Source organism: Eucyclogobius newberryi, unplaced genomic scaffold, assembly GCF_026437365.1.
Source record: "Eucyclogobius newberryi isolate DKJ021-1_F unplaced genomic scaffold, fEucNew1.0.hap1 SCAF_13, whole genome shotgun sequence".
NCBI lineage: Eukaryota > Metazoa > Chordata > Actinopteri > Gobiiformes > Gobiidae > Eucyclogobius > Eucyclogobius newberryi.
In genome coordinates, this window is record NW_027315757.1 from 27,137,940 (window position 1) to 27,153,659 (window position 15,720).

At 39.2% G+C, this 15,720-nt stretch overlaps 1 protein-coding gene across 1 annotated transcript in view; it reads left to right on the forward strand.

Annotated features, from left to right (window-relative positions):
• The window catches only part of kcnt2b (potassium sodium-activated channel subfamily T member 2b), an 83,600-nt gene extending 68,682 nt beyond the window's left edge, over positions 1-14,918 (forward strand). The window contains exons 15-28 of the mRNA XM_072443852.1: positions 2,333-2,485; positions 4,685-4,938; positions 6,698-7,019; positions 8,480-8,585; positions 8,659-8,831; positions 9,753-9,824; positions 9,931-10,065; positions 10,429-10,540; positions 10,869-10,970; positions 11,279-11,362; positions 11,432-11,560; positions 12,944-13,283; positions 14,615-14,699; positions 14,781-14,918. Coding sequence (XP_072299953.1) covers positions 2,333-2,485; positions 4,685-4,938; positions 6,698-7,019; positions 8,480-8,585; positions 8,659-8,831; positions 9,753-9,824; positions 9,931-10,065; positions 10,429-10,540; positions 10,869-10,970; positions 11,279-11,362; positions 11,432-11,560; positions 12,944-13,283; positions 14,615-14,699; positions 14,781-14,898 — 2,185 coding nt within the window. The 3' untranslated portion in view covers positions 14,899-14,918. The remainder of the gene's footprint in view (positions 1-2,332; positions 2,486-4,684; positions 4,939-6,697; positions 7,020-8,479; positions 8,586-8,658; positions 8,832-9,752; positions 9,825-9,930; positions 10,066-10,428; positions 10,541-10,868; positions 10,971-11,278; positions 11,363-11,431; positions 11,561-12,943; positions 13,284-14,614; positions 14,700-14,780) is intronic.
• Positions 14,919-15,720: the final 802 nt, after the last annotated feature.

Genomic DNA, 15,720 nt, shown 5'->3' on the forward strand with positions numbered 1-15,720 from the left:
AAAGCCCGTAGTTTAAAGACCTACAAACATCTTCTTTTGTAAGTGACCAGTTTCTATTCCAGGTTTCTCTCAATTGGACCTGTTTAAAATGTGCACTTTGGACAGAATCCTAATATAAAAAACATACTTTGCTAATCTATTCACAATAGCAGTGCTTGTTAGGAAATTGCAGATATTTTTCCATGATAGCTCAGCCTCATTAAGAGCAGTGATAAACAAAAACTACTAAATATTTTAACTGGGATACTCAACAATAATAATGATACAATTCTTAAATTTCACATAATTTTAACTGGTGTTGCTATTCCTTTCTTGTAGTGTGCATCTAGTAGCTCTGTTTTTATTCAGACTTTCAAATGTAGCATCTTTTTTTAAACTCCTCACGACAATGTTGCTTTTGTTTTTTTTTGTTTTTTTGAGAACTAATCCCCAGGAAGGATTCAAGCAGCGTGTGGGAGCATTTCAGTCCTTCAACAGGTACAGTGAAGTCTGTACAGAGAGGAAGATGAAAATTATAGTCCATGATTGTGTTTTGATAGTGACGTTTTTGTCTGAAAATGTATTCATCGTGCAACTCTCCATTTCCTCTAAAAACAAACAAGTACAACACTGAACTCAATGACAAATATGGCCCTCTGTAACAAATACCTCTGCTAAAAATAAAGAAATGTGTTGAATTGGTTTGTTCCCACAACTTTCTGCTAGAGGCAAATAAAATTGTAGCAAAAATATTCAGAATTGACTGTACTACATAAGAAAATGTGCAGAAAAAGAGCTCCAAAACCTCTTTCCATGAGCAGTACACAATAACATTATGTCAATAGTTAAAATTATATGTGAAAATTTGTGTTAAGTGTATTAAAAGTTGACTTTGTAACTTCTCCAGCTTGTCTCCGTGGAGATGTTATTACTTTGCCGGGAATATTTCACTATATGGATTAAATCAGTGTTTCTCAAACTGCCCCTGGTGCTTTTCAGTTCTAGCAATTTATACATATGTTTGCTCTTTGCTCTTCCTTGAGTACTTTCTTAGTAAAAACGTACTTTCTTAGTAAAAAAGTTTTGTGACAGTGGTGTTTTCCTACTTAAGGGTTTAGCAATAATTCAGACCTGAATATTCCTGTCATGGACCTGATTTAGATCTGGTAGTAATCAGAAAGCCAAATCTTTTCTTTGGTGGTACTTGAAGTAAAAGGTATGAGAACCACTGGAATAAAACATATCTCCATGGAGACAAGCAGGTGACGTCACCAGGTCAGATGGAGCGGTGACCTGTAAGAATTCATTTTCAATGTATTTTTGAGCAATAAAAACATTTGTAATTGAATGAGCAATGAAAGAAGTACTCAGATATGATACTTGGGTAAAAGTACAAACAAAAAAATACTAATTGTAAAATTTAAAGTATCACATTAAAAAAAACTCTTTGAGCAGAAGTAGTGAAGGACCAACAAAAGTATTTTTATATTAAAGTGAAAATTATCACGATAAATAATTGTTTTCTAATGTTTGGTCAGCAGCAACTGGATTTAAATCAATTTTATTTATATGTTTTTTGTTTTCACTTCAAATCTTTAGTTCAGATGCCATTAGGAACATGCTAAAAAAATAACCCCTCACCACAGCACAGATACCTAAACATTCTACATAACTACAATACTTTTCATTTGTACTTTGCTTCCTTCCATCAATGTGCTAAATACAATCAAAAGAGATATATTTAGACTCACACTGTGGAACATTCGAGACAAAGCATTTAACCCTCTTCATCTATCTGAAAAGTAGAATACTCTAAAAGTACTTCTGCCTTGCCTTCCTGTAATTCCACAACTCTTATAATACAAGTATCACATAACCTCATATAACCTGAGCGTTTTGTAGTGCTCTTTTCATAAGCGGTTATGTATAGCCCATGTGCCATTTGGTGTATTGGCTGGAACAAAGATACATGATGAGGATTTGTCGTCATCCTCCTCCCCAGCCTTGCACTTTCGCTGTAACACTTGTTTATATAATACTGTCTCTGTCGCGGGCCACCCACATTCACACTGCCCCCACAACCTGGCTTCGTGTTATCACCTCTTTAGCCTTCCTCGTCTTAAGCCGTATCCCCCGGAGGAAACTGCCGTCCACTTAGCGCTCCGGGATCTATTGTTTAGGTCAGGGCCGCCTGTCCTTCCTGTCCATCCCGCTCTATTGATGAACAGCTTTGAATGGATTCAGGATTACCTCGGCGACACCGCGGCGAGAAATGCTTGCATCGTACAACTGGAAACGTCTGAGAAAAAAGGTTTGCTCGTTCTCTATGACCCTGTGACCCTTCTGATTTTAGGGAGAGCGGGGTGTCCTCGGCCGACCAATGGCATCGCACGTACCGCCGCTGCTCGGCCAATGAGGTGCACCACATTCGCCTGGAGGAGAGTAAATTCTTCGGGGAGTATCACGGCAAGAGCTTCACCTTTGCATCGTTTCACGCGCACAAAAAGTGAGTTTGACTTTAGGAATGTTAAAGAGCAACGATTAAATTTAGAGATGTTTCTCCCAGATTTTTATTCTGTTCTTATTGGTCAAAAAGTGTGTGTTGTTAAATGTCCCCTTTTCAAGCAAGATTGTTATTTTATCAAGACATGAGAACAAGAACCAGTTGTGTACCGGTGTGTCTCATTAACACGCTGGTTCAAACTATACCAGACCAATGTCACCTCAGCAAAATTGAGACGAGGAAAAGCCAAACATTTACATAGAGTTATACCAGTGGCAGGCAGTGACTTTTATGGATGGGCAACAAGACCTGGGTTGTTCATTAATATTTATTGGACGATAGAAAAGGGAAAAATAAAATGCAATGGAGGGCTCCAAACCCAGGTCTCCCGCGTGAAGGGCAAACACCTCTCCTACTGGGCTAAACTCACGTACCATATCAGTGTGCTAAATTATAAATAACCAAAACAATTGACCAATCCATTTCAAAAGTTAGCGTTCTATGTTGTTAAATCACTCCCTGTATTTCTAACTAACATCGAGTCATTGGAAACATGAGCAGAGACTTAGCGATAAACACCTCGCGACAAAAAGATTGTTTTTAAGTCTGTTTGTTGAAACTTGGCGCTCGCTTCGCTTCTCCTCTGCACATGCTCAGTTAGGGCAGAAACTGCAAACATCCTCGATTCCCACACAGGTTTTTTCCGCGTGATTTGAGCATGGATCCATGGGTTTGAGGCTGTGTGGTCCTCAGAGCATGTGCAGACCTCTAAAAGAAGCTGCTGTCCGCTCTGCTTCTAAAAGCTCATGTTAGAGAGCGGAGCATGAACGGGCCTCTGAACACGGTCACAGACTGAGCCGCTGTGGTCAAAGCAGAAGCACGCTTCCTGCAGTACTGCTCAGCGGCCTGTAGTGGCCACTAAAAGACACCGTGAGTTCAGCCAAGCTTCAGCAGCAGAAGTGAAGTGAAAACAGGCTTATTTGGATATATTTTAGAACAATTCATATATAGTTGTAACACTGTAATTTTAGATTGTATTGGCCAATCACTGATGGCCTTGATTTCCCTGATCGCACGCCACTTATACATATAGTTCATCTACGTAACGCTCTGGATGAGGATGCATCAATTTCGATACCGGTACAATGGCCAATAATGACAACAATTATTATGATTATATACAATTAGTACAATAGTCAGATGATATTATGTCAGTCCAACAGAAAATGTCTTTAAACATATTAGTTGAGGGTTAATTATCAGACAAATGTAAAATGTTTGTAAAATGAATCACAAAAGTGCAGAAATATAAGATAAGATATTCCTTTATTGTCCCACATGGGGAAATTCCATTGGTGCAACGCAGGTAGATACAGAGGTAGATACAGAAGAACAACTTGACTTTATACCCTCATATGAAATTATCAATTTATTTTTTTATTACTACGGTAATCAGCTCTTTTTATTGTATTTATTACTATAAACAATACTCCTGATATTCAAATTTAGAAGCAACATTTAAGATATTAAATAGTGATCTCACTTCACAGCAAGAAGGTCCTGTATGGTTCTACGTGGAGTTTGCATGTTCTCCTCATGTTCCAATAGGTACTCTGGATTCCCCCACCACTAAAAACATGTACCACAGGCTTCGGCCCTCAGTGGGACTTAATCAAATCAGCTGCTCAGGGACGACAGGTGGAAATTAGCACTTGAGCTGCAACTTGGCACAAAGCATCTCTCCTGATAAGGTTAATGTATATTGTGCACTGTCCCTGTCTGAAACAAACTAATTGACATTTCGATTCAGCTATTCCTAGTTGAGCCTTTATTTGGTTTTAATTTACTGTCCGATGTTGGCCCAGCGTATCTCATGTTTGAACTTTTATTTCTATAAAGTTGTTCAGTAGTTACTTGCAGGAGTCATCCATTTTGTAATGAGGTGAGAAAAATGACATTTTCAGTCCCTACACTGGTATCGGTTGATGAAAAAGTATCAATATCAAAATAAAAAAGCTGAATTTGTGCATAGTCTGGAAATTATTCACTTTTTGAACAGCTTTAGCATAATGTACTATTGTGTATGTATTGAAATGTTTCCCATGTTGTGTACAAAATTAGTGTAGTTGAAGGCATAAACTTACTTACTTACTTACTTACTTACTATAAACTTGATCTACACAACGATTTCTATTTGTGCAGATACGGGGTATGTTTGATAGGAGTGCGGAGGCTGGACACCACCAACATCCTGCTGAACCCCGGGCCGTGCCACATCATGGGCGCGTCCGACACGTGTTTTTACATCAACATTTCCAAAGAAGAGAACTCGGCCTTCGTACGAGGTCACCGGGAGCCGTCCTGGGGCAGCGGAGGGGGGAATGGCAGAGGAGTCCACCAAAGCATCTACCACGGACTCACCCGCCTCCCCGTCCACAGCATCATCGCCAGCATGGGTCAGTTTTTAAGCCCACTGGCCTCTCTGTTCAGCACATTTGAACATTATTTGTCTTTACATTCAGGATCCAGCCGGGCAGATATGAGACAGTCTGAGCTTTGCTATGGGAAAGGGCAGTGGCTGCAGCATATGTCTGATTAAAGTCACCCATGATAAGTGTATCTGTCAGCTGAAATGTCACACAGTGCTGCACTCTGCTTCACAAACACGCCTCCTAGTGGACAGGGCTCGATTTACAGGATCAATGTAGTGGTGGTCAAAGCTTGTTTTGGTCTTTTCTCAGGGCAACGTTGTTATACCAGTTGTTTTTCCCTTCAAACAACTTTAACTGAAGTAAATAAAAGTATATGGACTTATCTAAACCGATAAAGTAGTCGTGGAGCCAACCCAGACCAAAAATACATATAAACCAGAGGTCAGTTTACGCCACAATTCAGGCTTGTATTATTTATTTTGACATTTCAGATCCATAAATTAGGATAAACCACGTGTTTAGACTTAAACAGAACTAAACAGAGAGACTAAAACAGGACTAAGACAGGACTAAAACAGGACTAAAGCAGGACTAAAACAGAGACTAAAGCAAGACTCAAACAGGAATAAAGCAGGACTAAAACAGAGACTAAAGCAAGACTAAAACAAAGACTAAAACAGGACTAACAGGACAAAAGCAGGACTAAAACAGAGACTAAAACAGAGACTAAAACAGGACTAAAGCAGGACTAAAGCAGGACTAAAGAAGGACTAAAGCAGGACTAAAGAAGGACTAAAGAAGGACTAAAGCAGGACTAAAGAAGGACTAAAGCAGGATTAAAACAGGACTAAAGAAGGACTAAAACAGGACTAAAGAAGGACTAAAACAGGACTAAAGAAGGACTAAAACAGGATTAAAACAGGACTAAAGAAGGACTAAAACAGGACTAAAGAAGGACTAAAACAGGACTAAAACAGGACTAAAGAAGGACTAAAGCAGGACTAAAGCAGGACTAAAGAAGGACTAAAACAGGACTAAAGAAGGACTAAAACAGGATTAAAACAGGACTAAAGAAGGACTAAAACAGGACTAAAGAAGGACTAAAACAGGACTAAAGAAGGACTAAAACAGGACTAAACAAGGACTAAAACAGGACTAAAACAGGACTAAAGAAGGACTAAAGAAGGACTAAAGCAGGACTAAAGAAGGACTAAAGCAGGACTAAAACAGGACTAAAGAAGGACTAAAACAGGACTAAAGAAGGACTAAAGCAGGACTAAAGCAGGACTAAAGAAGGACTAAAGCAGGATTAAAACAGGACTAAAGAAGGACTAAAACAGGACTAAAGAAGGACTAAAACAGGACTAAAGAAGGACTAAAGCAGGACTAAAGCAGGACTAAAGAAGGACTAAAGCAGGACTAAAGAAGGACTAAAACAGGACTAAAGAAGGACTAAAACAGGACTAAAGAAGGACTAAAACAGGACTAAAGAAGGACTAAAACAGGACTAAAACAGGACTAAAGAAGGACTAAAACAGGACTAAAGCAGGACTAAAACAGGGACTAAAACAGTACTGAAGCAGGACTAAAATCATAACATGTAATATTGTCTGAATATCATTATCGGAAAACTCCCAAAAAATATTGAGATATAAATTTTTGTTCATATGGCCCAGCTCTACAGGGGCTCCACCATTATAGAAACAGTATTAGTCTATAATATTCTACATCTACATTGAAACTGTGATGTTTTGAGAAGAGTAACATTGTGCTCCTCTCTCAGGCACAGTGGCCATTGACCTCCATGACTCAAGTGACAGCAGTCCGGAGGGGCAGGAGGGGGGCACAGGCCTGGGCAGTGGCAGGGGCAGCCGAAGCAGCTCCAGGACAGAGATGAGCGGGGCAAACACTCTTGCCCTGCCCGCCATGGGGGAATCGGTGGAGGAGAGAAGGCACAGCATCGCCCCCGTCCTGGAGCTGGTGGACGGGGTCAGCCATTCCACATTTGACCTGTTAGGAGACCAGTCTGAAGACGAGGGTGAAAGCGAGAGCAAAGATGACAGCGACAGAGAAGAGAGTGCGCACTGGTGGACCCGGCACTGCGAGTACGAGTCCTTCCATAATATAAACACACACTTTCATCAAGAAAATCTGAGCCGCTACCAACACAAAAGGGGTTGAATTATAGATAACCTCGGCTTGTCTGTTTACTTTGTACTGTCAAACGGCTCAGTACTCAGAGCTTCAAGTGTTTTGAAGCGGACAAACTGACAATCCATTTGAGACTTGTCTCACACAAATGTCAAGTTAGAGTTATGAAATACTTGGCATGATTGCACATTTTTCATGATAAAAAGAATAAAAATACATTTATCTTTCTACTTTAATGAAAAATGAAGGCCTTCTGTAGAGTTGTTCCCATATTATCACTAAGTAGTTTTCAGTCTTACTTGGTAAATTGTATTACTATGAAATACAGTACAAATGTGTCTACAAGTGCCTCATGTTTATTGATATGTTTCATGAAATAGCACTGTCCCCTTTCAAATAAACAAATCTAGTCTAGTCTAATGAGTAATTTCCATGCGTGTCCCTTAGTTATGCTTTGTTAATTTGTTATTTCCATAATATTATCATGACATTGCACTGATGTAAATCAATGTGCTGCTACCGTTATAATATTTTTTATTCTAGGATAGTTGTCAAAAATATCAAAACCCAGATACTAATTGATATAGTATTGACAAAATTTGACTTTTTCTGAACAAGTTTTGAATTATCTTAATCTATATCAGAAATAATAAAAGACCACATGGCAATATCAAAGAATCTACAATGATTTTGTTTTCAAAATTGCAACCTCTTTTTCCCAAAAAATAGTTTTTTATTATTATTGTGGTATCGAAATTGGTATCGAGTATAGAGGGTTTCCCTTAGTTTCTAAATTGAGTTAGAAATGTTAGTATCATGGCAACACTATTCCAGCAAAAGCAAACACATTATGTATGTTGACAGTCACACTAGAATAGACTCCAAATTATGATAAAGCGCGAGAGGTTTTCATGTTTTTCTAAATATTAACTCTACTTAATTTAGTGTGAAAGTCCCTGTGGTTCATCACAGTTTTACATCACTTGAGTGGCAGTTTGTGAAGAAAAGTTTTAAAAATAAAAGGATCTCCTAGTCCTAAAAAAAAGTCCTAAAACCGAATCCCTCTGTCTATGTCATCAATAAGCAACATGACATAAAAAAGTCAGGGACAATTTACACAAGCAACACTTTTTTCTGTTGTCAAGTCTTATTGTCAAATCATAACTATTGTGTAAAAATGTATTGATTTTGGCCCTTGTTTACAATATGGTTGCTAGGTAACAGCTGTGGAATTACCTTTACCCATATCACATCCGCTGCTCATGTCCAACATTATAAGTAACATTATATATGTCACCAATATTGTCAAACTAGGGGAAAATAGGCAATAGTTTTAGTAAATATCTTCTGTCATATGCACTTTTAAAAACGTCTAAACTTTTGGAATGTCTTCTCTGCATCTGTTGTTTTCCAGATGGGTGAAAGGTTACCCTCTGAACTCCCCGTACATCGGCAGCTCGCCCGCGCTCTGCCATCTCCTTCAGGAAAAGATGCCGTTTTGTTGCCTGCGCATGGACAAGGTTCGTCTCTGGCCTGACGCTGTAAGTCCTGACATGACTTAGGACAGTGTCTCATGTTGTGTTCCTGTCCCAGGCCTGTCACCACATCCCCTTAGAGGACGCCCGCTCGTACGGCTTCAAAAACAAACTGATCATTGTGTCAGCGGAGAGTGCCGGGAATGGCCTGTACAACTTCATTGTCCCGCTCCGTGCTTACTACAGACCCAGGAAGGAGCTCAACCCCATCGTGCTGCTGCTGGAGAGCGTGTGAGGACACTATTTATTTACTGTTTTTAGGGATAAATATACAGTGCAGCTAAAGACAAAACTCTGTAATGACAATGTGAAAGGAGGTTTTTGGAATTTTTTGAAAATGGATATTAAAAAAAGAAAAAAAGGAAAAGGGACTGTCAAAAATATTGGACAGAAATGACAATGCGGACTATATTCGACAACACCATCACACCCAATTTCACAATGTTTTCATGCGCCTGAAAACCCCTGGATATCTTTGGTTGCACAAAACAATATAAAAGTGTAGTCAAGTGTAAAACAAGCACAATGGCCCAAAGTGCTGGACAAAGACCAAATAAAGTACAATTGGAGTACAGGTAATCCTGCAAAAATGTTAATTTGACTTATTTAAAAGCACATTCTATAGGCCTATTAACCAGTCAAATTATTACTAAACAAATGTTAAAATTTGTGAAATAATGAATTGTTTTCGACGTAATTCAAGAAGTCCAAATAGATATCTGCAAAGAAATGTCAACTAGGACCGAGTTGGACATGTCCTTTGTTCAGCGTTGCAATTTCCCTGTGCTAAAGCATTGATATAAAAGAGTTTGACTGTTTAGAGAGCAGGTTTACAAATTATGAAACTAAATAATTCAGCTAAATCTTGCACAGCCTCATGGAATAGATCAAATAAGATGTTTCCAGCATAATTTCCTGCACAGTTGTGTCGTGTCTGTCGGCCGGCTCATAATCAGCAGACAAATGAAAGCACAATCCAATAAAGCAGCAGTAAAACGCTGAGTCACAGAGACACAGTGTTTTTTCTCTCCACAGGTCGTTAGCCTAAGTTGCATTTCCTCATACAAATAAAGCCGGGCGCTCTTCATCACAGACCGCATAAACCACAACCGCTGCGAATCTCTGAGCTATTTGTGTTTTTTATTGGTTCAGACCCGAAGCAGACTTCCTCGAGGCGATTTGTTGGTTTCCCATGGTCTTCTACACAGTGGGCTCCATTGACAAGTAAGACCACCAAACAGAATCCACTTTTTAAGCACGCCCTAGTCTCACATTTATTAGCGCTTTAGCCTGGATATTTTGTCGTTGTCGCCAAACCTTTCTTCTCCAGTCTGGACAGCCTGCTGCGATGCGGAGTCACGTTTGCAGACACCATGGTCGTGGTGGACAAGGAGAGTTCCATGATCGCCGAGGAGGACTACATGGCCGACGCGAAGACAATCGTCAACGTCCAAACGCTTTTCAGGTCTGCGATGTTAATGTGGGTGTTCGTTTTAGACAATGGAGGTGATTAGCAGCGCTGAAAGACCACTGACGAGCAAGTTTTGAGTTCAATTATTCAGTTCTCATTCACAGGATTCATCCGGTGGTGCTCGGACAGGATGGTTTTGGTCACGTTTAGTTCCACATTGATTCTGGATTATTTTTGGTATAGGCAAATAATCTCATAATGGCAGGCAGATTCCAGGCCAAAAAACACCACAATAATAATAGACAGGGGAAACATTTAATGAGCACTGCCCAAAATGAAATGAATAAATCACCGACTGAATAAATACATAAAATTCAATTCATCTTTTTTAATATTTTGCTGTTTATTTTTATGCAGATTGTTTCCTGCTCTCAGCATCATCACGGAGCTCACACACCCGGCCAACATGCGCTTCATGCAGTTCAAAGTCAAAGACCATTACTCCCTGGCTCTGTCCAAACTCGAGAAGGTGAATAATTTATTGACACCGTTCTCCGTTCGCGCTTTAAACCTGTGAACAGAAAACTGGGTAACGTTGTATTAATGAAAATTATATTGGAAAAGTTTGTATCCAATTACCGGTAAATTCTTGTCTCCGTACACCCTGCTCTTTTTGTAGTTTAATCTGTTGAATTCATCTCTTTTGACTTCAACAACCAGTTTCCAAAATGATATTATGTTATTATTCTTAGACATCTGGTGCCTTACTGACTCAGACTAATTAATTGCATATACTTATTCATCAAAGAGGGAGTTTTTGCGTTTGTTCTCATTTTTATGCCATGCTTTTCTTGCAGAAGGAAAGAGAAAAAGGCTCCAACTTGGTGTTCATGTTTCGATTGCCCTTCGCTGCGGGGAAGGTCTTCAGTGTTAGCATGCTGGACACACTGCTGTACCAGGTACTCAGCACTGAAGCAAACCATAATATCCCATAAGTCAAACGGTTCTGATCCCTGTCTGGTGGTGGAAGGGGGTTTAATGTCTTGCCCCGGGGTTCAATGGCAGTTTGCAAACCTTTGAGTCACGTACCCCAGTTATAGCTCAACACTTTGAACAATCAATGATTTTTAAGTCACATTTACCTAAGTAATATTATAAAGATGTTTTTTTTTTTTATGTTTTTATTCATGTACACACAAACACAGCAAATAAGAGTACTTTTAGTATGAATACTTGACTGGACTGACCTTGGCTGTCCTCTTCATAGTCATTTGTAAAGGACTACATGATCTCCATTGCCAGACTGCTTCTCGGCCTGGACTCCATGCCTGGCTCGGGATTCTTATGTGCTGTGAGTAAAAGAAATGTATTATTATATGAAAAGATACTGCAAAAGTCTAGTAACAAGCTGTTCTTTTAGATGAAAATAACAGAAGATGATCTGTGGATAAGAACGTACGGACGGCTTTACCAGAAACTGTGCTCCTCCACTGGAGACATTCCCATTGGGATTTACCGGACGGAAGCGCACAAGCTGCCAGTGTCAGAGGTCAGCGCCTTAAAAACAAAAATAATTGCTGTTTTGCATTTCAGAGTTGTTTATTTGAAGTGTTGCTTGACTTTAATTTCGAATGACTTAAAAGAATAGTGAATAATGGCTGAAGTGACACGTCACCTTGCATTATTATCTATTGTCATTCGATTTGAGACGCACATTGTTTCAAAAGGAGCGCAGTTGTGGTAAAAACTGAGAAAAAAAAGATCATTCATTTTTTTACTAAAAATAAACATAGCAGGAAATGAGTAGAAATACCCATGCTAAAAATATCTCAGAATGTAAAACGTGGTTATTATTAGCCACAATGCACTGTTCTACTGCCCCCATGTGGACAAAATATATAACACACGATCAACTCCTCACACTTTCAGGTCTTTTATTCCAACAATCCTGAATCAGTTGAACAATCCTGAATCAAATTGTTTAGAACCCCAACCAGAAGATATAAATGTATATATTTTTACTGATGTCGAGCTTTGAGCACAGAAATGTAGATACTTTGATGGACCAGTTCCTTGTAGAAAATGTAATATTAAAGCTAAACACTTCTGCTGGATATAGTTGTTTGTTTCTAGCTTTGTGAGGGCCCTGTGCAAAATGTGTACCTTCTTTATTCATTTACTACTACAATATTGGTGAAAGTAATAAAACATGAACAATGATTTATTAGGAATGTCTTTGTTGGGCATTCTTTGAACAGCTTGTATTTTATTAGTTACATAGAGGACATTTTTCGTCTGTTTAAATTACTATTTACTTGGGTTGTTGGCCTTTAGTTGTTTAGTCGATTATTAGGTTAAAAGGGTTTTAGTCAACTAATTTTTTCATGTAGATTGTAAGAATTTGGGACAACAGAGTGAGCAGGCTGAAGATTTGGTAATGTCTCATAAATTCAATCTGACTTTTTTCACTTTTAAATGCGCTTTTTCTTTCTTTCCCTGTTTTTTGTTGTCGTTTTTTCCATTTTTTTTTTTGCATGAACTCCCACGCAACTGTAGTCCTGTGAGTACAGTTTGGGTCAAATATATGGCCAGAGCAAAAATATACTGAAAGGTTTCGAGAGATTTTGTCAGTTTCATGCTTTATTCGATTAATCGAATTTGCAGGGCATTTATTTAGTCCACCGAGAAGTTCGACTGCAGCTCTGCTATTTACATTCACATTACGAGCAGGTTTTTTTTTAATTCCCAGCTTGAATTAAACATTAGACAATGACACATTTCTCACTGAACTACAAGAATGCAAATAAAGCATCAGTGTGTCAGTAATGTTTAGTAGTTGATACGCTTTTGGCCGCCCCCTTGTGGCTGATGTATGCACTTGCACAGCCTGCTTGTGCCCTCAGTATTGATGCAAGACTTTATGTGTGTCCAGTCCCAAGTGTCCATCACCGTGGAGGACTACGAGGACACCAGGGAGAGCAGAGAGCCTCTCCTGTCGGGCTCTCACCGAAACTCCACGTCATCCGAGCCCATCTCCACCTCGTCCCACACCTCGGACCACCCGCTGCTGAGGAGGAAGAGCATGCAGTGGGCTCGCAGACTGAGCCGTAAAGGCGGGAGGACATCCAGCGCAGCCAAAGGGGGTCCCGGGAGCGCGGCCGAGAGGATCAGCCAGCAGAGACTCACCCTGTTCAGGCGCTCCGAGAGACAAGAGCTAAACGCCTTAGTCCGGACCAGGATGAAACACTTGGGCCTGTCGCCGACCGGATTCAGTAAGCAGACAGGGTTTGATTGTTCTCTACATGTTATTGGAGGTGTTGAAGTTGTATGTCACTAATCTCACCGTGGGAATACAAGCCAACAGACCCTTTGTGTCCGACTTAAACGTAAAGGGGCATCTGACTTTAAAGTGCATGTGACTGGTTTTCTATTGTTTTTAATGCTTTTCTAATTATAACTCAGTTTGGTGGAAAAGTCCCTGTAGTAAATAGCAATATCTTACTTTTACATCAATCAAGAGACAGGTTTTGAAAAATAAAAGTAAAAAATACAGGAATCCCTGTGAATCCCATGTCATCAATAAGTGACATTTCATCAAAAATGCAGGGACAAATAAGCATAGCGGACACATATTTTCTGACAGTTTGAACGATCATTTAACAAAATAAAGGTGTTGTCAGGTATTATTTTACAAGTTTTGTGTGACTTAAATAGATTTTGACCTTTGTTTACAGTATGGTTGCTAGGTAACAGTAGTAGAATTACATTGTCACAGCAGCAGCTCATGTCCAACCAGGAAGTACAATTATAAACATCACCAAAATTGTATATCTGGGGGGAAATGTATGAGAAAAAAAACAAAATCTAGTCACGTTCACTACATTTTAGTGAAATGTGTAGTCTAACCATAGTTAAGTCATATGCACTTTAAACCAATGTCAAATTATAAAAGTAGTAAATACTGGTAACTATGCATGACGTGTTGACATAAAAATAAATGCCAAAATATCCTGTTCAGACTTAATGAACAAACAATAAACATACAAACATACTAAACAAAAAAAAACATATGTGTGCAGAAAAAAATATTAATATGAAGGTCATAAACATGCAAAATATGTGACTCCAGCAGTAGCAGGATTAAATAAAAGCATGCAGTACAATCAAAACCTTTTTTTTTAACCTAATATTTCATTTTTATTTATTTTATTTTTTATTTGTATCTTTATTTATTTTATTTGTATCTTTATTTATTTTGTATTTATTCTTTATGTTTTATTTATTCTTTTTATATATTTTTTTATTTATTCTTTATTTATTTTTCCCCTCCATTCCTTATTAGGAAATGAGAGGTTTTGTCTATAGGAGCTTTTGTTTATAAGAGTTTTTGTTTATAAGAGTTCTTCTATTAAGAGACTTGCTATAAGTTATCTGTCCTTTTCCTCTGTATCTACCTGCGTTGCAACAATGAAATTTCCCCATGTGTGGACAATAAAGGAATATCTTATCTTACCTAACAGTATGGATGAACATATGACAGACTATTCTGAGCGCACTGTGATTCCCTGACACCGTTCTCCCTCCTCTTCCTCTCTTGTGTCAGATGGCATGACCGACCAGGGCAACCGACTGTCTTACATTCTCATCAACCCTTCTCCGGACACTCGCCTGGAGCTGCATGACGTCGTGTGAGTACAAACCGAACCCCCCCACCAAAAAGACACACAACCGCACATGTAAACTCACCTGACCCTGTTGTACTCGCGCAGGTATCTAATCAGACCGGATCCCCTCTCGGTGGTCCCCAATCAGGGAAACAGCCGGAAGTGCAGCGCGGGCCACTCCGACAGCCACCGGTTCGACACGCAGGACAGCACCCATCTGTGAGAGACATACATAAACCAATGTACTGTTCTGACACGAGCGGCGGGAGAAACGGACGGCACAAACACAGACTCGATGCTGCCAGAAGACTCAAAAGTGCCAGACATGCATGGACCTTTTCTATAATAGCAACAACAACCCGGGAATGTTTCATGTTTGCACCTTCCTATGTGAAAGCGGAGAGCTGCGGACACAAGTGCATTTATGAGACAAAAACAAGCGGTGTTTATTTATTTGTATGTGCATGTTACTGCATCACGTACTGCATTAGGTACTGTATGCGCCGTACGAATGTATACATGAGAGGAAGTACACGATGATGAAGCGTGAGCTGTAGGAGAGCAGTGGAGCTGTGGCCACTGGCAGACGCTTGTGGGTAATTGGGTGTTTTGATGGGTAAGTTAGCTAATATTATGCTTGCTCATGATGACGCAAAGTTTTTATGCCCCTCCCTAACATGCCCCATTTATTTATTCACGCTTGGCACTGCCTTGTGACCCACTTTGACCGCATTCAATAGCTTACACTGTAAAAAGGTTTTTATCGCACATTAACTGAAAAAGTAACATTTGATAACATATTCAGAAGGGGACATTAATGGCGCAAGGGGAAATAGTTTAGTTGAAGTCAAGTACAATTTATACTATCCATAAGGTTGGTAGAATTATGAAACAATATACAACAGTTATTATTTCACAACTTCTTAATTGTCTTAAATTAATGTTTAAACTGTCTTGAAATGTGGTTCTTTGTGTGTAAATTAGAGGAAAGACTGCTACTTCCTTTTATTTTTTTACTTTTCTTCACAAACTGGTGTAAAAATAT